The sequence below is a fragment of the Rattus rattus genome, chromosome 10, assembly GCF_011064425.1.
Source record: "Rattus rattus isolate New Zealand chromosome 10, Rrattus_CSIRO_v1, whole genome shotgun sequence".
Classification (NCBI taxonomy): Eukaryota; Metazoa; Chordata; class Mammalia; order Rodentia; family Muridae; genus Rattus; species Rattus rattus.
The window spans coordinates 14,138,996-14,163,219 of NC_046163.1; the positions used below are offsets into that span (position 1 = coordinate 14,138,996).

General features: G+C 47.1%; 1 protein-coding gene across 1 annotated transcript; it reads right to left on the reverse strand.

The window, feature by feature from the left end:
• Window positions 1-4,623: 4,623 nt before the first annotated feature.
• Ddx18 (DEAD-box helicase 18) lies at window positions 4,624-18,225 on the reverse strand. The gene is made up of 13 exons (XM_032915367.1): window positions 18,051-18,225; window positions 16,164-16,454; window positions 14,880-14,990; window positions 12,469-12,604; window positions 12,126-12,226; window positions 11,726-12,040; window positions 10,432-10,571; window positions 9,767-9,928; window positions 9,048-9,200; window positions 8,090-8,203; window positions 6,615-6,671; window positions 6,134-6,311; window positions 4,624-4,931 (listed from the first exon to the last, which is right to left on the reverse strand). Exons 1-13 carry the CDS (start codon window positions 18,133-18,135, stop codon window positions 4,789-4,791), a joined length of 1,986 nt encoding a protein of 661 aa, XP_032771258.1. The 5' UTR covers window positions 18,136-18,225; the 3' UTR covers window positions 4,624-4,788.
• Window positions 18,226-24,224: the final 5,999 nt, after the last annotated feature.

The window sequence follows — 24,224 nt, forward strand, 5'->3', positions numbered from 1 at the left end:
GTGGGTATGGGCTTTAAGACCCTCACCCTAACTCCCTGGAACTTAGTCTTCTACTAGCAGCAGATGAAGATGTAGAACTCTCAGCTCTGCCTGCACCATGCCTGCTTAGGTGCTGCTATGCTTCTACCTTGATGACGATGAGCTAAACCTCTGAACCTGTGAGCCAGCCCCAGTTAAATGTTGTCCTTTGTAAGACTTGCATTGGTCATGGTGTCTGATCACCTAATTAAGCCACTCGGCCAGCTTTAATCAGGGTGAAGAGACTCAGCTGTGGATTGGATTCAGGCCTGAATCTGGGACAGGACACTTATCAGCTGCCATGGCCTCTTCTGATTGTATTAAATCTTTATTAACGCTAGGATGACACCGTGCTTCTCAAGTTCGCTCAGATGCTTGGAGAAGGTACAGCACAGGAAGTGCTTAGGTCGAGAAAACCAGATGTGGCGGTGCGCCCTGAGATGCAGGAAGGTCAGAGATGCTCAAAGTGTTAAACTTAGCTTAGAGCACAACCGGCATGCAGCCAGATCCATCTCTCCAGCACTCTGCACGCGAAAGGGTCTGGCGATGTGCCACTCAGGCCTTCCCTGCTTAGTGCCTCCCCACGAACACCAACAGAAGCTCCACTGCTCCAGGCCCAAGTTGCTTCTGACAACTCATCAGGCGCTGCCAAGGTAGCTGTCCTGTGGCTTGGGCCTACCTCAGAGGCCCTCTGCTGGCCACAAGGCGGAATCCTGGAAAACTGTATGCACAAGTGCTTGCAACTTGGAATCAGGAAAATTAGAAGTTGGGTCTCTCCTTCCACTCTGTGGCCTCTGGGGATCAAACCCGTCACCAGTCTTTACCCACTGAGCCACCCTCATCTCTCTACCCCCCAAAAAGGTCCCTTTTAAGCAGCTTGTTGGCCTAAAGCACCCTAAAACCTACTTGGTGGGAGGTGTGAAGAACAGGGTCTTTTCTGTTTGGCTGCTGATCTTGACAGCTTTGGTCTGAGCTCATGGCTTGACCTTACATGTGATCCTTGGAGCTACCGTCTATTCCTCCTAAATGGCCTAGAGAGGGGAAGTCACTTCCTCAGTGTCTTACTGTAAGCTCTCCCAAGATCCAGAAACTCCTGGAGGCTCTGATACTCTCTGGTCTGCCCTTCTTCAGATGACCACCCCATGGAGGCAGAGCCACGACAGAATTCCCACTCCCTGTGCCTCTGAAGCTTCCAGGTCCAGAGCAGGGTCTTCCTGGCTGAGCTTGCCTCGTGCTCTTTCTTTGATGTGTACTTGCCCTAGATGTTCCCAAACCTGACTGCTTGAAAGTAACTCCTTTCCCGGAGCTCGGGAGCAGGGAGCTGTGGCCCCAGAGTGGGGATGCAGCCAGCAGCCCGGCCAGTTCACAACAGCAGACAGAAAGCATCTCATAAAAGCTGCATCTTCCGGTTCTTAGATTGGCTGAAAGAGAAGCCAGAGTGATTAAAAAAAAAGACCCTGAGGCTGCGGATGTGGCTCAGTAGGTAGAGTGCTTGCCTGGCTTCATTGGCCAACATTGTAACTAACAGTTGTGGGCGGCATGCTTGTAATCCCAGCATTCCAGAAGTGGAGGCAAGGGGATCAGAAGCTTAAGATTATCCACCATTACAGAGTTTGGGGGTCAGCCCACGCTGCATGGGATCCTCTGTCAAATTTAAAAATTAGATAATTGTAAATACTATCTTAAAAATTTTTTTTTGAGGAGATTCTCAGGTTTCCCAGGCTGGCCTCAGACTTGTGGTGTAGCAGAGGATGGCCCTGAACTCCTGTTCCACCTGCTTCTACTTCCTCAGTGCTGGGATTACAGATGTGTGTCACTTTGATAAACTATTGAATGCCTTTAGAGAACCAGCCCAGAAAATACTCAGGAATACAGGCGGGTGGCTACGTCTGCACAATGTGATGTCAAGTGCGGCTGCTGCTTAGATGTGCAGTGGGAACCACCTGATCCCAAGGCAACAGCCTCAGAATGGGAAACGGGGGTTACCCTTGTTTCTGCTCTTCAATCTGTACCTGATTCCGTCTGAGCAGATGTGTATGGCTGACTCAGACCTGGTCCCAGGTGGCTTGCTTTCCTAGAGGGAACTGAAGGAAAACTGTACTAGTTACTTTTCTCTCTGGCGTGACAAAATACCTGGGAGGAACAAGGAATGGTTTACTGCAGCTCACAGTTGGAGGGTTTGGTCCATCATGGCCGGTAGGCATGAAACAGCTGGTCACACTGCATCAGTCGGAAGGCAGAAATGTGAGTGGTGGTACACTGCAGGGCCCTGGTCTGTGGGCAGCCGCTGTCACATTCATGGTGGGTCTTCCCTCTTCAGTTAAGCCTTCCAGGAAATGGTCTGAGGAATGTTTCAGTGATCCTAAATCCCATCCAGTTGACACTCATTATTAACCAACACAGGAGGTGATCTCAGTAGCCCTGCAGGACTTGGGAACATGGTTTCCAAACAGGAAGTCTAGATGCTGCACAGCAATTTAAACCCCAAAGCCTTCCTTCCCCCACAAACTGACAGGCACAGATGCTGAATCCAGAGGGGAAGACTTCCTTCCGTGGGGTATGTGGCAAAGGAAAATGTTTAATCCCCTGTGTGATTAGCAAGAGACCGAATGGGCACTACTGAGCAATCCCAGGCTGCCTACAGCACGCTTCCCACACCGGGCATCAGAGGAAGCACTGCTGCTTCCCTCTGGCAGGCCTGAGCATCTGCCTCCCGAGGATCATGATCGTTTGTGGATGACTACATGCATTAACGTCATTTCCGGTGCCGGCCTTTCAACTGGCCAAGGTCACAGCAGAGTGCCAGGCACTCATGCCCATGACTAGAGCACACAGGAGGCAGAGGCACAGACGTCAGTGTGAGGCTACCCTGCTCTACAAATGAGCACCAGGCAGAGCTACAGTGACTGTCAACTATGATCAGAGTAGACGAGGTTCAACAGGAGGCTTACACGAGGAGATTCAAGACTTTACAAACCCAACTACACGAGAACCACTCAAGCAGGCTCCCTGCCCCCGTCATTGGTCAGCTAATCCTCCCAGGGATGAGGTAAGGCCATCTCAGTGCCTCATCTGCAGAGGCTGTAAGAAGGCAACTGCACTTACACACAGACACAGAAAAGACCTCTGCAGACATAATTATTAAAGGTCAGGTGTCGGGAACCCAGGAAGCCAAGTGGTCAAAATTTAGTTGCATCTGGCAATTTTGGATTTCATTGACAACACAACTTTATAGTTAGACGCCGCATAGAACACTCTAGAGTGTAAGGACTCCCCTAACATTCGACTGAACCACTGTTAAACTTGACCTGTTCACTTTCAGACATCATCACAATGGGCTTTGTTTACAGAGCTCGAAGGAAGTCACCTCTGACCCAATGCCAAGCATTGTCTAGGATAAAGTCTCAGACTTCTGTGACTCTGGAAGGTCCCACGTACCCTGAGCAGGTGAGCCCCACCCCAAGTTGTGCTGCCAAGAATCTAAGTGAGCATTACCTTTCTGCTTTCTTATTTTCACTTTTACATACGTCCGCGAACAGGTCTGAGGCACAGTCGCTGTCGAGTGCTTCCACATTAACTGACTCAGGGTCTTTCAAACCCAGAGCTCCTCATGCCACCTGCAATCACAGTCCTTGCTCCAGGGACCCTAACTCTGCTGTGGCAAGGACTTTACACGTGTTGTGTGTGTCCCTTTAGTTCTGGGGGAAAAAAAGAATTCTGGCCAGGCAGTGGTGCCTGCTTCCGACCCCAGCGTCCTGGGATGCGGACATCAGGGTCTCTAAATTCAAGACCAGGCTGTTCCACACAGTAAAGCCCTATCCAGAGGTCTCTGTAGCTACTCCTCGGTACTCACTCCACCTCTCTTGCCATGAGGGCCAACAGTGTTGAACTTCTGCTTCTGTAGTGTTAGGTCTCCCAGGCACTTCTTTCTAACGCTTCTTGTTCCTGTAGAGCCAATCTTTGCCTTCCATCTTGTTAAATGCAGCATCTAGCTGTGACAGGGCAGGACAGTGCAGAGGGTCCTCTGTCGTGTGTCCTTGCTGAGGCTACTTTGGGTTTTAGGTAGAATTGGATTTTCTTGATGGAGAGAGAATCCCATGGAAAATTATTCAACTCTAGGACTGAGGTCAAGATGTGTCAGAATATTTACCTTAGCCCCTGTTAAGCTGCCTGCGTGTGTAAGACTGCCCTCTGCTGCAGAGGGATACATCAGCACACACTTTTTGCCTTTAAGGCTTCTTGCTCTAAATAGTTAGACCTACGCTTGGGTCTGAAATCCCCGAGTGTAGTCTCGGCTGGCCGGAATAAAGACCTTCAGTTGGCTACACGCCGTGATTCTGGTGGGTTCTAGGATGATCCGATGGGATCGTAGTCGGCTTCAGTCACCCAAGGATTCATTTGTCTTCACCTCTCATCTTGCTGTATCGATGCGGGGTTTGTTCAGGCCCTACTGTGCCTTTCTTTTAAGTAGTTTCTGGGGATTTGAACTCAAATTCTTCATCTCCACAGCCCAATTACATGTTCTTGAAAACAACCAACCAATCAACCAACATAAGCCCGTTGTAAAAGTCATATACCAAGAGGGAAAGGTATAAAAAACATTAAAACAATGATAAAATTTGTTTTATGGAAGTATTTAAAAATAAAATATTATCATAGTAAAGACAAAAAGATTCTAAATGTGATAAACGTTCCTTTTTAAAGAGTACTGGGGAGGTGGGGTGGAGGAGGAAGTTGGGCAAAGTCAGTCCAGGCAGAAGGCAGAGCGCCTCAGTGGGAGAACTGCCTGCGGTCTGCTGGCTTCTTACTGATGTGTTTAAAGATCTTGGACTTCTCCACTTTCTTTGTTTTCTGGTAGCCGAATCCCCCGCCACCACCTCTCTTTTTAAGCTTGCCGTCGTGGCTGCTCACATCTACAGGAGAAGGTTAAGGAAGCCAAGCAACAAAGGGTGCAAGCTGCAGAGAAAAGCCCAATATGCCCAGCACTGCCCCCGTGCCGCACTCCCCTTGACCAACGGAGACGGGTGTGTGTGTGTGTGTGTGTGTGTGTGTGTGTGTGTGTGTGTGTGCGCGCGCGCCTGTGTGTGTGTGAGCTGTGCAATGAACCTGCACGAGACTAGGAGCGACAATAAGCTTGAACACCAAAATGACCAGCAATGACGCTCACGTCAACTGTGGTGGCCGCATGAGGCAGCACACTATAATCACGGCAGCGTAGAATCACGGAGTCAGAGGTCAACTGAGCACGTGTCGCTGCACACACCTTTCAGGCCTGCTGAGACCAGAGAGGCCCAAGAGCTATCTGCGATTCTTTCTCATACAATCCAACTCTCATTACAGCAGACGCTCACAAGGCCTAGGGTGGAGAAGCTCATCAGTCTGGTCTTGGAATCCCCTCAGGAGTTACTACAGTAGCATTGAAAAGCGGTCTTCCTACCTGATTCTTTCTTCTGAAAATACGGTTGCTACTCAAGCACATCTGTGCACACACACCAAACTGCAATGGAAGCGCTGGGAGGTCCCAGACCAGGGCTCAGCTCTGATTTCTGTGGCCATTTCTGCACAGGTAACCCTCTGGTGGCTACATGAGGCTAGAACTCTGAGAGCTCTCACCTCTCTTCAGCACTACTTCCCACCGCTCTGTGCCTCTACCCTGAAGACACAACTACCTGCCTCTCACTAAGTTCTATTTCTGTCTTTTTAATATTCTTCTGTGTGTACACATGAGGGCATGTGTGCCACAGCACACGATGGCGGGCAGAGGGCAACTGCTAGGGATGTTTGGTTCTCTCCTTCCACCCTGAGTCCTACAGGCCTAACTTGGGTGCCAGGCCTGTTGTGCAAGCACTTTTCCCACTGAGCTATCCTGCCAGCCAATCTTAGTTCTTCAGAGACTTAAATCCTGAGCTGCCTTATTCTGGTAATTCCCGCCCCAGTGACAAGTTCACGCCGACTCCTTCCTAGTCCCATGTTCTAGCTACTGCAGGCAGACACGCAATGGCCAGGATGGACACCAGAGCCTTTTGGCTGGCAGCTGAGGGACACACCGACTTGCTGTTAAGCCCCAACAGCTCTGCTAAGCCCCTTAATTGCAGCACAACGTCACAAAGGATACTCAGATCAACAAAAGGAGGGACCTTAAAACCAAAAGACAGAGCAACTTGAGGCAAATTTAAGTTGTTGACATTGAAGATCTGCTTGAGGGAGTGGGAGTCATATGCCCGTATGTAGGACTTGTATGCTTCCTGGGCAGACTTGTGCAGAAAGTAGTTCTTTTCGATCAGTTTTTCCAGCTGAAATAGAAAGAAAAAGGCAGATGCCAACTGTGACAATAGTTATCCAAAAAGCACCTGTCCCTGACTGCAGCTGACTCTGGCCTCTCGCCTCAGGCAGCACAGATGCAAGACTGAGGTTCCGTCAGGCCACCCGAGAGCACGACCATGTAGGAAGAATGCCGAAGGACCTCACAATCCAAGCCAGCATCACCCACGAGTGACAGAGGGTGAGCTCAGGGAGTGACTGCAAAACCTCACGGAGCAGTACTGGGGCAGGTGATCTCTCCCCAGAAAGATAATCAGAACGAACAAAAAGCATACCTGAGACTGAATATCAGAAACTTTAGACCAGGAGAAGTCAAACTGATTCAATGGAACCTAGAGAAACAACAGTTTAAGTATCAGTGAGAGGGGCACTCAGGAACAGAAGTATGAAGACTGAAGTGTCCCATCAGCTGTGACAGCAAGGGACAGTGCTGGTTCTGAGGACAGAAATGCCTGGGCTGTGGAACTCCAGGAGAGGGACATCAATTTGCTGCTTGCTACCCCCAGTCACTAGAGCATCCCATCTCTGCAGAGTTCACAAGAATCCTGCATGGCAGCCCCCATTTCTTTCCTCCTCAAAAGCTGAGGTGAGGAATTGAGCAGAGGCAAGCAACTGCTATCATCCCCCTCACCCCCTCAACCCTGACATTCAGGGTAGTAAATGTTTTTCTAGAAGGGCTAGTCTTGAACCTGCTGTGATCCCCCTGCCTCTGCTTCTTGACTGCTGGGATCATAGGTGTGTACTACCATGCCTGGGATGACCACCTCTTTTCCTCTATACCACTCTGTGTCTGGTGCTAGGGGCACTGAGCCCATGACTCCAGCTCTCTCAAGAATTTATCAAATATTACCTTTACATAGCTGGGCAAACAGACAGAAGCTGTACTGGGTCTTGCTACAGACTGGGGAGGATAATGGTATACCAGGACTGGCTGCTGCCCTCCCCTAGGAAGGCATGTGTGCTTGGCCTGGAGAACAGCAGGAAGTGACGGAGCAACCTGTCACGGTGCATTTGTGTGCTGGGAGCACACCTTGCTGAACAGTGGTGTGGAGATCTAGGGAGAGAGCAGCAAAGCAAAGTGTGCAGGGGCCTCAGGGCAACTCAGGAATCACATTGTAGGAAGGAGGAAATCTGTGTGGCAGGACTATGCCAGGAGAGTGTCATGGTGCCAGTGTCATGGACAAGCAGGTTTGACATGTACCTACCAGGCCTAGCGACAAGGAGGCCATATGCAGCCTGGATGCATCCTTTCCTGGTAGGATGGGCTAAGGGCAAAGCCAGGTAGGCTGTGGATTAGATGGCTATGGCCAGCCCTGAAGGGAGCTGTAGGAGGCTGAGCTGAGGGCGGAAGCAGATATGTGAGGGCTTCACAGGGAGACAGGGACCAGGAAGTGCTGGAAAGAGTCAGGACGGGGGTGGGGGGCACAGGGAGAGAACAGATATGCTGCTTCTCTATGACAAAGAGATCGGAAAGATGCTGTGTCTAGACTGCAAGAGTGCTGGGAGAGCACAGCAGGGCTGAAGAGGGCTGCAGAGAACCAGAAAGGGAGCCTCCACTGTGGAAATGCTGCGGGGACAAAGCCACGGGCCTGTTCCTTCTATCCTTACTACCTCTCCCAGTGACTTAGCACTGTTTGACATCAACTCAACCCCTTTCTACCCTGCATCTATAGAGATGGTACGGGAGACGAATCCTCATATCAAGATGAGTTTCCTCCCAACTTAAGATGTCCCTAACAAAGGCCTTTACCTTGGATTGTTTCAAGTAACGAAGGAAACCCAGCTCTTCAGGGCGCAGGATGAGCAGGGCATGGCCTCTTCCATTCAGGCCGCGGGCTGTTCTGCCGACCCGATGAATGTACTCCTGTGGCGGGGCAGGAAAAGCTGGCTTACGTTGTGGTGTCTGACTGTGCTCCGCTGTAAGGAGCATGCTGGCACACCTAACTAGACAGTGGACCAATCCAGGGCAGGGCCAACCTCACCTTCACATCCTCCTCACTCTGGGGCAGCATTCCCTCTGAGGGTACCACCCCTTAACAGAGCCAACCACTAAAGCAAGAGGAGCTCCACCCATCAGCCATACCAACACAGTGAGAGAAGCTGCAGGCACATCAACAACGACCCACTAATGACTGCTATAGTTCACCTTCAAAACTGTTTTTAAGGAAATTAATTTAAATGCTAGCCACTACTTTATTCTAACTCACTGTTCATTCACAGTACTTTGTGTAGGTGTCTGCATGCCTGTGTGAGGTCCGAGGTGGAGCCAAGTGCCTTCTCTGTGGTTCTCTATGCTTCTCTCTGTCCAGGCAGGCTCTCACTGAACCTGATGCTTGCTGTTTTGGTTCGCTGGCTGGCCAAGCCCTCAGAGCCTGTCTGTCCCCATCCTCCTCCCTCCCCTGCTGCTGCCGGGGTTACAGGAGCACCATGCATGCCTGGCCTTTACATGGTCATTTATCCTACTGCGGCCTCGACTGACCTTATTTACTTCCGTGATCATTACTTCCTCCGGACGCCAGTTGGACACATCAGTCTAAGGATCAATCTAGCATTCTTAAAGCCCTTTGCACACGCCTTTGAGTCCTACAGGGTCCCTGACACTCCACACCAGGGACACCCTGCCGCTGACAGTGGCTGCTCTGTGCAGGTAAGCCGCATGGATGTGGAAGGACATGCTTCTTTGGGCAAATGCACTCCTTCTCGGTTACCTTGGGGTCATCGGGAGGGTCGTACTGAACAATCCAGTCCACTTCAGGGATGTCCAGCCCTCTGGCCGCCACATCGGTGCACAGCAGTATTCCCGAATCTGCGTTGCAGAATTGGAAGAACGTGGTTGTTCGCTTATTTTGCTTTTGCTTTCCCTAGATTCAAAATCAAGAAGAGCACAAAAACCCATTCAGGTTGTCTGTGAGAGCTGAACTGTGGAGCTGCTACCACACGTTAGAGCAACCTTACTCCAGTCCAGGCTCCATCCATCTCCCCAACCGGACCCCAGGCCCTGGAGAGGGAGGGTGTCCTTCATCAGTCTGCATTTACCTATGTGTTATAACGTTTCTGTGTGAAGTGCTCTGATCACATTGACCCCATCCTCCTCTCCTGCCCCCTCCCAGTCCTGCTCACTCCCTTCCTGTCCCTCTTCCTTTCACGTCCATGTGTGATTCAAGCATACAGAAGCATGAGTGAAGGGGATTGTAGGCACATGGGCACCTTACCAGAGGCTACCACTGAGGAAACATATCTAATAACCATAGCTTCTTATAGATAGATCCTCAGGGAGAGGCAGAGCCTTGAGCTGTTTTCAGATCCATGCAGACCGCTCGCTCTCTGGGAGAGGAGCCACTCAGATCTATGTTCAGAGGAGTGATTCCTTCCATCCCACGTGCACAGGCTCACCCCGGCTCTCAGCAGGCTCACTGCCACCACTTACATGGATGGCCAAGACAGGCAGGTCAATGTAGTTCAGCAGCTCATAGTGGTATTTCACAGACATACAGGAGGAAAAGAAGACCATCACTTTCTTCTTCCGGTTCTTCTTAAGGAACGTGAAAAGCAGAAGGAACCTCTTCTCAGAGGGACAGACAACATACCCCTGAAATGGAGCGAGTGAACAGGTCACCCACAGAAGGATGTGCGCAAACACAACAATATACTGCAAGGCCTCCTGCCACGCTTAAGGACTGTACCAACCCACCCACCCCAACGATGGGGGACAGTTCACTCACTGAAAGACTTTGCCTTGGGGCTAGAAAGAGCTCAGCAACTAAAGGGCTGAGGACAGGCATCTATGGGAATGCTGGGTAAGCGTGGCAGTCAGCATGTAATCCCAATGCCCAGGAAATGGGTCAGTGGGGCAAACTGACTGGCTAGATCAGCTGAGTCTACAAGCACTCAGATGCGACTCTTCTCAATATTCAAATGGTGAGCCATCAGGAAGATGTCTGACATTAGTCTCTGGCAGACACCAAACCCAAGCCTGCTAATCTGACTCAGGTCCATCAATCATGTGCTCTGTGGATCATTTTGAAGAAGCACAAGGAAACACCAAATTTCTGGCTTTACTTACTTTACTTCTAGGCTAGTCATAAACAGTACCTGCTCAAGGCCATCCACTGTGGCAACCTCTTTGTCGTCGTCAACACCCACGTACAATGGCTCTTTTTTCAGAGAAATTCTTGCCAAGTCTTCAACTTTTCGAGTTTGTGTGGCAGAGAAGAGCATGGTTTGCCTACGTGCTAAAAAGACACAGAAATAGCCAAACCTTCCGAGGACTCTCAGAGCTGCTTCACAATTACACTTTAGGGAAGATTTCAGAAGAGGGGCCATGCTGATGGTATACACACCCAGCCAACATCAAGAGTAAGGCTATAATGTGAATTTCAGGTCTGTAAACATGCCAACTTAGGGGAAATGGACAGATCCTAAGCAAATAAACACACGTGATGGGTAGGTCAGGTTTCCCAGCCATCAGCAATACCTTCTTCAAGTTAGGCAAAGGCAAAGGAGCTACAGAACCCTACGACTTGTAGTGAATGCTCACGGTAAAGTTTAGCAGTCCCAAGCTGAAAACACACACACACACCTGTCAACAGCTGACTGAATTAAACAAACTAGTGTGCTCACACAATGAAGGTGACATGCCCATCGCTTTGCCTGTGGTTATGATTTTCAAGCCGTACACAAGAGTATTGAAAATGAGATTACTTATTTTTAAATTAAGTGCTTGCTTGTCTGTATACTAAATAAGGTACCTTCAGAAGCCAAGGGGGGCAGATTCCCCTGGAGCTAGAGTTCCAGGTGATAACCATGTGGTGTGGTGATGGGACCCAAGCCTGGGTCCTCTGCAAGAGCAGTGTGTGCTCTTAATTGCTGGGCCATCTCTCTGGGCGCTAATTTATTTTTTGAGGCTGTCTCACATAGCTCTGGGGTCAAACTCTCTGGAGTCAAGGTCTCAGGGATGACCTTCAACTCCTGCTTCCACACTTGGTTTCTTATGTCAATCATATTTCAGCGCAACATTGCACAACGTACAGATCACAGCCTTATCATAGATATGTACAATTTATCATGTTGAAAGACTACATCCACGAATAGAACATAGAAGGTGAGACCGCCTTCATAGAGATAAAAACAGGGACCACAGAGACTCAGCCAGAGCTCAACTCTTACAAGGCATCTTCTCATCCAGACTGTTGAACCTGCATTTTACTTCCTGTGTTATGGAAATGTGCTGTATGAAGCTAGCAGAATGACTTCTGAAGTTGACAGGCCCACCCTCCTCATATGGCCACAGGAAAAATCTGGTATTGAAATACTGTTTTTCCTACCAGATCACCAATCATGGACCTCTTACTACCCTGTGAGCCCCATGCAGATGCCACCCACTTACCTGGCAAAAGTTTAATGATCTGCTTTAATTCTTCTTCAAACCCAACATCCAAGATACGGTCGGCCTCATCGATAACCAGACACTGCAGGTTCTTGTACATAAACCCTGGTGTGTTCTGCATGTGGTCTAGGAGCCGGCCTGGGGTGGCCACGACAATGTTGATCCCATTGAGAAGCTTCTGCACTTCAGCAGACCTGTTACTGCCACCCATGATCAGCCCGTACGTGTGGACGTGGTGTGTCATCAGTTCCTTAAGCACACCAAAGGTCTGCATGGCCAGTTCTCTGGTAGGAGAGAGAATCAGGACTCCTGTTCCTAAAAGGCAAAGGTGACAGGGCCATCTCACAAGTCCTTAAGAGACACAAATCCTTGTGACATAAGCAGAGAGACAGAGCCTTACCATTCCTGGGCATGAACTTCAATTTGACAATGAGCTCGATCACAGGGATGAGGAAAGCGAGGGTCTTGCCGCTGCCGGTTTTCGCAGCTGCCAGAAGATCCCTTAGTATTGCAGAAGACAAAGGACATTCATTTGAATCACTCGGATGTGTGCTTAACCCACACTACATGCTATGAGCACGCTCTAGGCACTAATATAGAGCACAAGGTGCCCAGCACCTAACCCACAGAGACTGATCCACCAGTAGGTAACTCGAGTCTTTAATATAGCCAAACAGGAATCCACACAGAGAACAGAGTCAGAGGAATGCACACGAATGTCTCTACATCAATATCAGCCGTACCTGCCTTCCAGAAGTGGCCTGATACTTTTATGCTGGATCTCTGTCATGTGCTTGAAGCCCATTTCTTCTATGGCCTTCAGGGTGTTCTCATTGACGAGATTAGACAAGGAAGCAAACGAAGTGTCCTCGAAAGCACCTAATAGGAGATTGCTCACTGTCAGCAAGCCGTGTGGTCACAGAGTGATGGCACTGCTGCCTACATCCAACTGCTCCTTACAAGAGCTTCTTACAGCCAGAAGACACTAATGCCCAATCACGGGTAAGATAAAAGAACGATGAGAAAAATCCATGGAAAAAGAAACTTTGACAGTATAAAATGTGTAAACACTGGGGCTGGAGAGACGGCTCAGTGGTTAAGAGCACTCGCTGCTGTTGCAGAGGACCTGGGTACCGTTCCCAGCACCCACACGGTGGCTCTTAACCACTCGCACTCCTAGTTCCAGGAGTACAATGACTACTCATCTCCCTGGGCGCCAGGCATGCATGGTGTACATGCATACACGCTGGCAAAGTACCATACACATAAGAAAAGTATGGACATCAAACATATAAAAACTGAGCCCTCCACTCTGCCATGCTCTGGCCACAGCTGTGGCTTCTCAGCTTGGCAGCCATGATGGTCCTGACTTATGACAGATGTTGTGGGAAAACACCCACAACCCGATTAATGTTTTCAGTGAGGCACTGATAAACTACTAGACACATAACGCTTTTATAAATCAGGCTTTGTTAGAAGATTTTTCCCAATCAGAGGTCAAATAAGAACTCTGATCATAAAAAAAGACTTTACTTTAACCACATGTCTGTTTGTGTGCAGACGTGTGCACATGAGTGCAGACGGTGATATCCCGGAGCTAGAGCTACCTGTGCACAGATCACTGTAAGCCACTAGCATGGATTTTGTCTCTGGTTCTCTGCTTTGAGCTGCTGAGCTTATTTCCAGCCCCGGGAGCATGTTTAGGACAGGTTCCTGTGAAGGCTGCTGGAGGATATTTGATCACATTGTGAACCCCAATACTGTATTGTTTACTGGACAAACCAGTTCTCATCGTGGTGTGGCTCAGTCTGGCTGGAATACAGACATGCCCTTAGTACAAGCCTTTAACCCCAAACAATGAAGGTGAAGGTAGTTTGTAGAAGGAAGCAGCCACGTCAAATGAGACAAAGATTTGACAGAATTAGATATTCCCAACTCTCACAAGAACAGAAATTAAAGCTACTTAAGAGAAAGCCTCGGGGGGAGGGGCGGAAGCTTGGGGGAGAGGAAGGAAGGGAGGAGAAAGTTTTCCTAGGACGGTGTATAGAGACAGGTTGCAGAGAGAGAACAAGCAGACATAGGTGAAGACCGAATGAACCAGAGAACGAGAATAGCCAGAGGATTAGAACACATGAGGCCAAGCAGAGCAATTCAGTCAGAAGCTGAAGCCAGTTTGAATCAGTCAACAAGGAAAGGAGTTCAGAAAGACCTAGAAAGAGTGAGCTTAAGTCTCAGAGGCTGAAAACATTCTAGGTCTAGGTAAGAAGCTTCCAGGACCAGGCTAGCAGGTAGAAGCAGCAAGCCTTCGAGACTTACATCGGGAATAAAAGACACTTTTACAGAAGGTAGCATGCGTTCATGCATTCTTGACTTCTATTCTGAACTTCAGTGAGTTTTCTGGGATATACAGCCCCATTGTAAAAAAGGAACATCTAAATTGACACTGGGCTGGAGAATTCTTTTTGTGCAGGTGTGGTGTGTGTGTGTGTGTGTGTGTGTGTGTGTGTGTGTGTGTGTGTGTGTGTGTATGTGGACTAAATTCACGACCTTGTACATGCTGGGCAAGTGGCTATGTTATGTGTCTCAAGATGCTGTGTGGCAGGTACCTCCACACTCTAGATGTCAGTAGACTGCCCACAGTTAGGCTTGCAGTGTACAACTTTTGGTGCTAACATGGATATTTCTGAGACAAGCTTGCTGCTTGACTTGGGGTGCAAAACTGTCCTGCTGATGAGTCACTTCTGTAACTTCTCTAATTTTCTCTGTAGACTGCCCTCAGCACAGTACTACCAGGTGACTTTAGCAATCTCAATTAAGCATTACAATACTAAGCAAGCAAGCAAGCAAGCAAGATCTCCTAAAAACATCTCAAACAACTCCTACGCAATTCTGGTTAGAACGATAAATTCTAGCCGAAACCCTTGAATCCCAGAAGCTGTGAGAATATGAAACAATTTAAATATTAGGAACACAGAGAAAGAAAGAAAAGGGACAGAGAAAAGTGCCCAGGTACCACAAAGCAGAAGAAGGAAAACAGCACAAAGATACAAAACTCATGTGGGCTGATAATTAAAGGTCACAATGGAACCTTCCGTCATGCAGAGAAATGTGACACATCTAAGACAAGACACCTGGAAAGGTCCCTGACCATCACCTGTCACTCCCAGCGGCAGACTGGGCACCTCACTGTCATCTGCCTCCTTCACGCCATCTTCTGGTTCCTCACGAGCCTCCGTGCCTTCTTCAGTTTTTGCTTTTTTGGGATCTTGGTTTAAAAAACAAACAAATAAAAACTCTTTTATTATTAAAATAACCAATGGGAACGGAACATTGGTTATGTAAAGAAATACATTTTTTCAAAGCTTAATGTTATGCTAACATTTGATACTTGTTACAAACCTTTTTCAGGAAGAGACTTGGTTCAATATTTAAAATGTTGGGGTATAAATGATTTGCAAACAAAACAATGTTTTAAAGTTTCTTAAGCATTACACTATTCCAGATTTAAAAAAGAATCATCGACCCCCCCAACCTCCCCAACAAAAATTATGTGTGTAGCCCTGGCTGCCTGGAGCTCAACTTATGAGCTTGGCTGGCCTTGAACCCACACAAGCACCAATATTTCCCCCCTTGCCATTACACCTCTGTAAGTGGCTTCTGCTTTGAAGATGAAACACTAAAAGCTTAGGCTTTTCCTGTTCCCACAGATGTTAAGGCTAGAGCAAGGGCGATGGTTTCTTAGCCGGTGATCCAAACTAGGCTGCTGGGAAGAAGCACAGAAGTATGCTCCTGCAGCACTCAAACTACCTCACCCTGCCTCATTTGCTTGTTCACATTTCAACAGGAGGCTCATCCGTGTGCACCAGAATTTGCTGCCATCTTCCTCCTCCTGCTCTTCAGCACCACCCTGTATCGTCGTCTCACGTGAAAGACCAATGTCTTACTTACTCACAACTTTCCTATGCGTTATCTTAGACTTTGCAAATCAGCGCTTCTGGGGGAGAGGGCTTATAAACAATATATGAGCAGGAGACAAGTAAATCAAAAGGTCACAGAATGACTAAGGCGAATGCCTTCACACACAAAAGCCCAGGGAGACGCCTCCCATTCCATCCTGGATCCAGGCTGTGTTCATTAAAGTTCTAAAGCCATGGAAATATGCACACTCAAAAGATGATGCGATGGTTCACCCAGTTTATCTACACAGCCCAATGATCTGCTCCCCACAACCCTTAATGGAGTACTATAAATGTAAAGAACTTTCCCCAAGGGAAAACTCCAAACCTGCTTCCCTTGCCCACCAATAAACCGTGTCGTTTAGCTCCCAGGCTAGTCTCATGCTGGTGAGCACAGGGGACGCTTCACACACACAATAGAGGGACGTGACCAAGAGCCGAAAAGCTATCTGAATGGCCAATACGAAAAGCAAAAAACCCACCAGGCTCAGTGTCATTTCCAATTTTCCTCTTCTTCTTCTTCTTCTTCTTCTTTAGTTCTGGATCTGTAGACGACATTGCTGCTGCTTCTCCATTGGTTAAAATGGTAAGTTTTTGGGGTGACTTTTTAACTTTGGCATTTTCCGCAGTCTCCTCGGGCACGCCTCCACTTTGTGCTTCTGCTGAGCCCGCAGTCACAGAATGCTTCAGGGCCTTTTTAGCTTTTCCACTTTTTCCTGGTTCTTCAGGCACATCTCCATTTTCAGGCTGTGACAGGCTCCTGTCTGATGCTTCTGTTTAAAGACAGAACATACACTGTGACAAGAGAAAGCTTAAACGCTGACATTCGCAGGAAAAAATCATGGGCTTTCTGAAACTCCCAATTGTTTAGTTTTTCTTATATGTTCACTGCTGAAACCAACTATTGGTGCTCTATTGTAGAAAAGGCACATTTTCTTTATGGAAATAAAATGTCAGTAAAGTTGTTTTAACTTCAAAAGACCTTAGTTGGCATACAGAAGTCTATGAAAAATGTCAGCAAGGTCACATAATTAAATCAAATGATTAGTAAGCAGCAATGAGAAGAAATATATTTTTAACATAAGTATCTGGACTGCTGGTGTTGCTGGCATACACCTTTAGTCCCAGCACTTGGGAGACAGAGACAGGTGGATCTCTGAGTTTGAGACCAGCCTGGTATACCGAGCTAGTACTGGGATAGCCAGGGCTAAGCATTTGATAAACATACTGAATGTTTCACATTCCTACAGTTATTACGTATATAATTTCACATCACTTAAACCCAACTTTCCTAGACTTTGGTGAACTGAAAATTCAGTTAACGAAAACCACTCATTTGCCCTATTAAAGCCCCAAACTATCCTTACAAGGCAACCCCATCTTTAGTTTACAATATTACCTACACCAAGAAGTAGCTACTAAGCGGCGTTAATTATTCTACAGGTACTAAATGAAGAAACTTCAATACGTATGCCTAAAACCCACCAAGGCCTCTGCGCTTTCAATTACTATCTGTTGAAAATCATGTGGGTTGAGACAATTTCCCTCAGCACTTCCCACGGAGGACTTAATTCAGTGATTCTCAATCTACTGGTCACTCGACCCCCACTACAGGAGTCTCATATCAGATATTTACATTACGATTCATAACAGTAGCAAAATTACAGCTATAAAGTAGCAACGAGATAATTTTGTGGTGGGTGGGGGTCACCACAATATGAGGAACTGTAATAATGGGCTACATCATTCGAAAGGTTGAGAACCTTGTATCTTACAGGGAGGTAACCTAAACAAGCTACAAAAACTGCAACAAGAGAGTGACAAGTGTCAACTTTTCACTTAAGCCCTTGTGCCAAAACCAAGATGTTAAGGAATTTACAAACTAAGTTGTGTGCCACAAGAACCCTGGGAGAGTTCTGCGTTTAACATGCGAGGAGGATCCCTGCAGGAATGAAGAGAACAAGCTAAGAAAGACAGCAGTATCATCACTGGGAAAGCTCCGAGAAAAAGAATTCATAAAAGTTTGGGCAGAGGATGAGATCCAAGAACTAAGTAAAAGTCGGGAACCGCAAAGGGTAGTACCTAGATACAAAGTTCTCCATGGGGACTAAAGATGATGGGGGAGTCTAGGGTAATTGGTAGGTTTTGAATGTCCTGCCAACAGAATGCTGGGAAGTAAGTCCGAGGTCTCTCACTTCCACCCGGTGCCGAGAAACCCACGCCCGCAAAGAGCAGGGTGCACTGGGGCTGGGACCCAGGAGGCCTGCTCGTGCGGCGCATGCCGGGCTCCCGCCGGAAGCTGCCCGGCGCACCGCCGAGTTTCTGGGTTCCCGAAGTCGTTCGCCACTGCGGGGTTCAGCACAGCTCACCTTGCAGTTTCAGGTTCCGTTGCCGCAGCTTGGCGTTCCGCTTTTCGATCTTCTTGCGCAGGAGTTTCATCTGTAACTGCGACATGATGCCGAGTTGCCCAGCCGTCTGCACCGAGCGACAGATGCACGTGCGCAGTTCCGAGTCGGAAGTGTTGTATCGCTGGACTCCGCGGACCCGCGGGGCGGAAATGCTTTGGGCGGAAACGGTTTCTGGCGAGAGCAGGGTTTCCTTTGGAGACCGAATTTCCTGCAGCGCCCTCTGTGGACTGGAGGACGCGTTGTGAACCTGTTTGCCTTGCTAATGGCCCGCTAGCTTTACAAACCAAGACTGAACAATAAAAAAGCCGATTGATTGGAAGACAGAATTCCTTGTGGCTCAGAAAAATCTGTTCCCCATTCACTGTTAGAGTGGTGTCAGTATCCGGTCAGAAGAGGTTTAAGTCTTAAAGTCTTCTTGGTAGACGGGCGTGGTGGTGCTCGCCTTTAATCTCTGCACAAGGAAGGCAGGGCAAGTGGATCTTTGGGAGTTGAGACTAGCCTCATCCACAGAGCAGCGCTCCACACCCACCCAGCGCGCCCCAAAGGAAACAAAAAGACTAAGGAAACAAGAGCAAAAACAAAAATATAACAACTTGGGCCCTGTATCACACAAATGTCTTTCCTCACAGCATAGTTTTCCCTCAATTTTCCAGGGTTGCGTTCTCTCTCTCTCCCTCTTTCCTTGTCTCCCTCTGTCTCCCTGTCTCCCTGTCTCCCTGTCTCCCTGTCTCCCTGTCTCCCTCTCCCTCCCCCCTCTTTCTTTTCATTTCTTTTCTTTTTCTTTTGTGCTGGTGTGCGGTAGATGTATGATGAATGCCATAGGTAAAACAGAATTTTTACATGACTTCCATGAAGACAGAATCATAGTAACAGAACACATACTGACAGGGAAGTTCATGAACCACCTAACAAGGATCCTGGTTTCAGGGTGGACATTTGGGTGAAGTCTTCATTCATCATACATTATGCTTAGATGCGTGTGTGTGTGTGTGTGTGTGTGTGTGTGTGTGTGTGTGTGTGTGAGAGAGAGAGAGAGAGAGAGAGAGAGAGAGAGAGAGAGAGAGTGAGAGTGTGTCCGGGGATGGGCCTGCAGATGGAATCTTTAATTCAGCATTTCAGTGCTGAGTATTGAACCCAGGGCCTTTTTAATGGAGGTGGTCACCTTACCGATGGAGCTACACTTTACTCCTAAGTGTCTAGAAGTATTATAATTGGGGCACAGGAGATGGCTCAGTCTGTGAAGAGATTGCCTTGCAAGCACAAAGACCCGAATTCCATCTACCTCTCATAGAAAGAAAGCCAGTTGTAGTGGTGCTCAGATGCCAGCATCCTTCTAGGACCAGACCCAGGAGAAACCATGTCTCAAGACAGATAGTGCCTGACATCTGTGATTCAATGCTATTCTTGTTGCCAACTTGACTGCATCTGGAATGAACTGCAACCCAGAAAAGGAGGACTTTTCTTGGTTTAAAATGGTCAAATACACTTCTAGTTCAGACCTTTGAAGGAAGAAGACATAAGCCTTTGATCTGGATCTGAAGACTGGATGGTCCACATTTAATCTGGGCCATACCTTCTGATGGAAGGTATAAGGACATGGACCAATGCTCTTTGCCTGTTTGCCCTGGCCTTGCTAGCCCATTCCTTCCTTCACTGGCATTAGAGTCTACTTCTTTGGGATTCCAGCATATATTGAAGAGTAGCTGAGACCAGCTTGTGGCCTGAGTAACTACTGGATTCTTGGACATTTTATTCACAGCCACCACTGTTGGATCAGCTGGACTGCAGCCTGTAAGTCATTCTAGTAAATCATAACCTATCAATTGATCAATCAATCAGTCAACCAACCTACCTATCTAATCTAATCTAATCTTATCTATCTATCTATCTATCTATCTATCTATCTATCTATCTATCTATCTATCTATCTACCTAGATCATCCTATTAAGTCCTGTTACTTCAGAGAATCCTGACATCCAGGGATGTCCTTTGATGAAAACACACGCTCTACCCTTGCTATTCTTTGAATTTTCTCCTGGGATCCTTAAACCAAGAACAGTGTTTTTAAAGTAGAATGTAGATTTCCTATACTCTAATCAGATAAGAAGGGCTTTGATTCATGGGATAAATCAGTCTGTAATCAACACCTTAGAATTGTTAGAAGTAGTGGTCACACCTGATCTAATCTCTGAAATAGGGTTTTTTTCTTTACTTTCTTTTATGGTTGGTTGTTGTTGAACTGAGGATTAAATCCAGGTCTTTGGGCATAATGGCAGAAACTTCATCCCCAGACTACATGAAGTGATAGTCTATAAACTTTTGCATACCATTTTCTACAAAATTCACCACTGTACAGTGTATAGTAGTCTTAAAAGGGCAACATTACTGTAATACACTGTAAATTAGCAGGCTGTGCTGCTATTTCACAACCTTTCACAACCTTGTCTTTAGGCAATCAAATGGCTGTTGGCACAGTTTGGTAGGGTCACAAAAGCTATAGGGCTAGAACAGACTACATTTGATATGTTTTCTTTGTGTGTGTGTATGTGTGTGTGTGTACATGCGCATGCCTGTAGAGAGCAGAAGTCAATGCCCTGTGTCTTACTAAATAGCAAGTCTGTTTTATTTTTTTGAAACAAGATTCTTTGACTGAGTGGAGAACTCACTGACTCACCTGCACTGGTCAGCACTCTCTAGGAATCTTGCTGTCTCTGTCCACGAGTTTCATGATTACACATGTCCACCACCTAGTCTGTCTTTCACTTGGTTGATGGATTTAGACTCAGGTCCTCATGTTTGCACAGCAGGTACTTTACCAAGTGAGCTGTCTCCTCAGCCTCTCACAAATCATATTTTAGTCACTGCCCATGAAAAGTCTGAACAAAAATACTCAGGATTCAGTTACAAATCCAAATGTAAATTGTTGTTGTGTCTTTGAAATCTTGGTGTTTATTGCTGAGATCACCCTCTACAGGGCTATCTGATTGCTTTAAAATTAATTATTGCATGGCCATGGTGGCACACACCTTTAATCCCAGTACTCAGGATGAAGATCTTTGTGAATTCAAAGGCAGTCTGGTCTATAGATCTAGGTCTAGGACAGTCAGAGCTACACAGAAAAACCCTGCCTTGATAAACAAAAACAAAACAGAAAATTAATTGTTCACCTCTGGGCTGTGCACTGTGAACACATTTTATATCAAGTATCTACAAAACAGACATGTAAGGACATTCATAATTAGTTATCGCATCTGTATTTGATTGTAGGTTTTAACCTATCATTAAAAATTCTCATAGTAGGTGCTGTGATATATATATATATATATATATATATATATATATATATATGAACCAGGATATATTTGATAGAAGCACTGTATGGTGAGGTGGAAGGGGGTGCCTTTGCAGGCCTATGCTGAGGCATCCCTTTCTCCTGAGGTACCAGCTACACAAAGGATAAAGTATGGAATAGAGTTTATTTAGGACATGAGAAAGGGGTTGAGGAGGAAATAGAGACAGAGAAAGGGGGGGGCAAGAAGAGGAGGAGGAGGAGGGGGAGGAGAAGGAGGAGAAGGAGGAGGAGGAGGAAGAAGAGAGGGTAGAGCAAGACAGGCATGCTATAAAAGGGGTTGTTTGACAGATAACTGTGGGGCAAAGCCTAAAAGGAATGCTAACAGTAGGCACTGCACCCCTCCTGGCCAGCACTATAGAGCTGGCCTTTCTGATATGGTATGTGTTAGTCGAGGCCTCTACCCACGGAGTCCTGTCCCGTCCCTTAAAGTTCGGTTGAAGTTCATTCTTTGGGAGCTGATTTAGACTCTCCAGAAGTCTTGAAAGGAGTAACTCAGGTCTGGCTGCCTTTCTTCCTCTCTTCTCTTCCTTAGCACGGTTCCTTAGCATTGCAGGAAGGAGGAGGAGAAGCTACAAAAAGCAGTGGCCTTTCTTGCTTTTCTATTGTGAGTTTCTTCCACTCTTGGCTGGAATAGCAGAGCTTTTGCCTCCTCCTCTCATCCTTCCACTCTTCTGCCCCTCTTGTCTTTGAGCTAAGATCTCTATGTGTAGCCCAGATTGGTCTTGAACTTGTGATCCTCCTCCCTGTGCCTTGTGAGTCCTGACTTAATAGGCATGAGCCACTGTATCTGCCTCTGTCCTGACTGAATAGCCTTATATTGCTGGCAGGAAGTTTGAGCCACTGTTTTTTTATACGGCCTTAGTCTTGCTTATCCAGGTCTGTAGACCTGGATAGATTGACTCTAGTGGTTTCTAACCATAAGGACCTGGGAAGTTACCATAGGCATTGATAGTCTTTCTCATGATTCATCTATATCTTTCTGTTGATTCTACCCTCTGTTGTATGACTTCCTTCCTTCCTTCCTTCCTTCCTTCCTTCCTTCCTTCCTTCCTTCACATAAGGCACTAATGACATATCAAATAAACAATTCCATCCAAATTCAGCTCGATGAATCATGTGCTTATTGGGGTGACTTACAGGAATGTGGGTGAGAGGCGACTAATGGGGACACAGAAAGTTCAAAGGGAGCTGTGTCATCGAAAAGCCAGCCCCAACATGGTGACCAGTCACAAACCCCTGTCCCTGGAGTTCCCTGCATGATATGGGCAACTGGGCTAATTGGAGAATCTCTTCCTCCAGCAATTGTTACTGCTTATATAACCACTGGGGGGTTAGGGGGTGGTTGCCAGGAACATCCTGAGATTGTCCGGTTTTATTTATTTACTGGGCCTTGTAAGTTTCATGTCTCATTTAGTTCCTGACTCTTTATTTTGTGCTTTGAGAAGGTGAGTCACTATGTACTGTGTGAGTTCTGTAGCTCATTATGTAGACTGGGCTGGCCTTGAACCATCAGTTAGCTTTTTACATGGGTGTTGGGGAGTAAACTCAGGCCCTTCTGTTTGTCATACAATCACCCACCTACCCACTAAATCACACCCCTTCTCAGATCAGAATGAAGTCTTATGGAGGCCAACAAGTTAAGACATAAAGTACCAGGTGGACAGGAACCGGATGTAGATCTCTCCTGAGAGACCCAGCCAGAATACAGCAAATACATAGGCGAATGCCAGCAGCAATCCACTGAACTGAGAATGGGACCCCCGTTGAAGGAATCAGAGAAAGGACTGAAGGAGCTTGAAGGGGCTTGAGACCCCATATGTACAACAATGCCAAGCAACCAGAGCTTCCAGGGACTAAGCCACTACCCAAAGACTATACATGGACTGACCCTGGACTCTGACCTCATAGGTAGCAATGAATATCCTAGTAAGATCACCAGTGGAAGGGGAAGCCCTTGGTCCTGCAAGACTGAACCCCAGTGAACGTGATTGTGGGGGAGGGTGGTAATGGGGGAGGATGGGGAGGGAACCCCACATAGAAGGGAGGGAGGGTTAGGAGGATGTTGGCCCAGAAACCGGGAAGGGGAATAACAATCAAAATGTAAATAAGAAATACTCAAGTTAATAAAGAAAAAAAAATCCAGAACAAGGTCATAAAACCCCCTCCCTAAGAACAGCCTGGGGATAACCGCAAGAGCGGGGAATATTTTCTCAGAATGGGACATCTGTGCTGGGCAGCCCTATTTTGTCATATGGTTAAATGGTTCATGACATATAAATGCATACCAATGACCACCTGCGACCCCCTAGCACCCACTAATGAAATTTTAGATTACGTAATCCCTAGAGAGTTCCTCCAGTTCCTTAGAAGAAGGCCTGTGTGATTTTGTCTGGGGTTGCCATCTTAGAGAATAGTTGACCCCCACATACTGGATATTTCTGCAGAATAAATGCTCTTTGTCTTTGTGTAAAAAAAAAAAGACATAAAGCACCTAGACTTGTTTTATTAGCTCACATCTCTGAAAACTTTACTCTTTACTTAGCCAGCTTCACATGGGCCTGTAGTACAGAACAGAGTTCATGTTTTTCAACCCAAAGTAATGTCACTGCAGGTTTTTCTACTTGCTATCAAGATTAGTGGCTAAAGTTGACAAAACATGAGCTAATGAATCAGAACTTTAAATGTCTCTAGCTCAAAACTTACAGATGGGCTGGTTCATACACACACAGTCCTTAAAATCAAAGTCTTTATGGTAGAGGACTTTGCTACAATTAGCTTGTTT

What these genes read in the sequence shown, in the direction of transcription:
- Ddx18 (XM_032915367.1), bottom strand. Translation starts at nt 18,135, where the DNA reads ATGTCGCAGTTACAGATGAAACTCCTGCGCAAGAAGATCGAAAAGCGG. An exon ending in GTTACTTGAAACAATCCAAG is followed by an intron (nt 6,672 to 8,089) that starts GTAAAGGCCTTT and finishes TTGTTTCTCTAG; the next exon opens with GTTCCATTGAATCAGTTTGA. An exon ending in CCCTCCTTTTGTTGATCTGA is followed by an intron (nt 4,932 to 6,133) that starts GTATCCTTTGTG and finishes CTTCTCCTGTAG; the next exon opens with ATGTGAGCAGCCACGACGGC.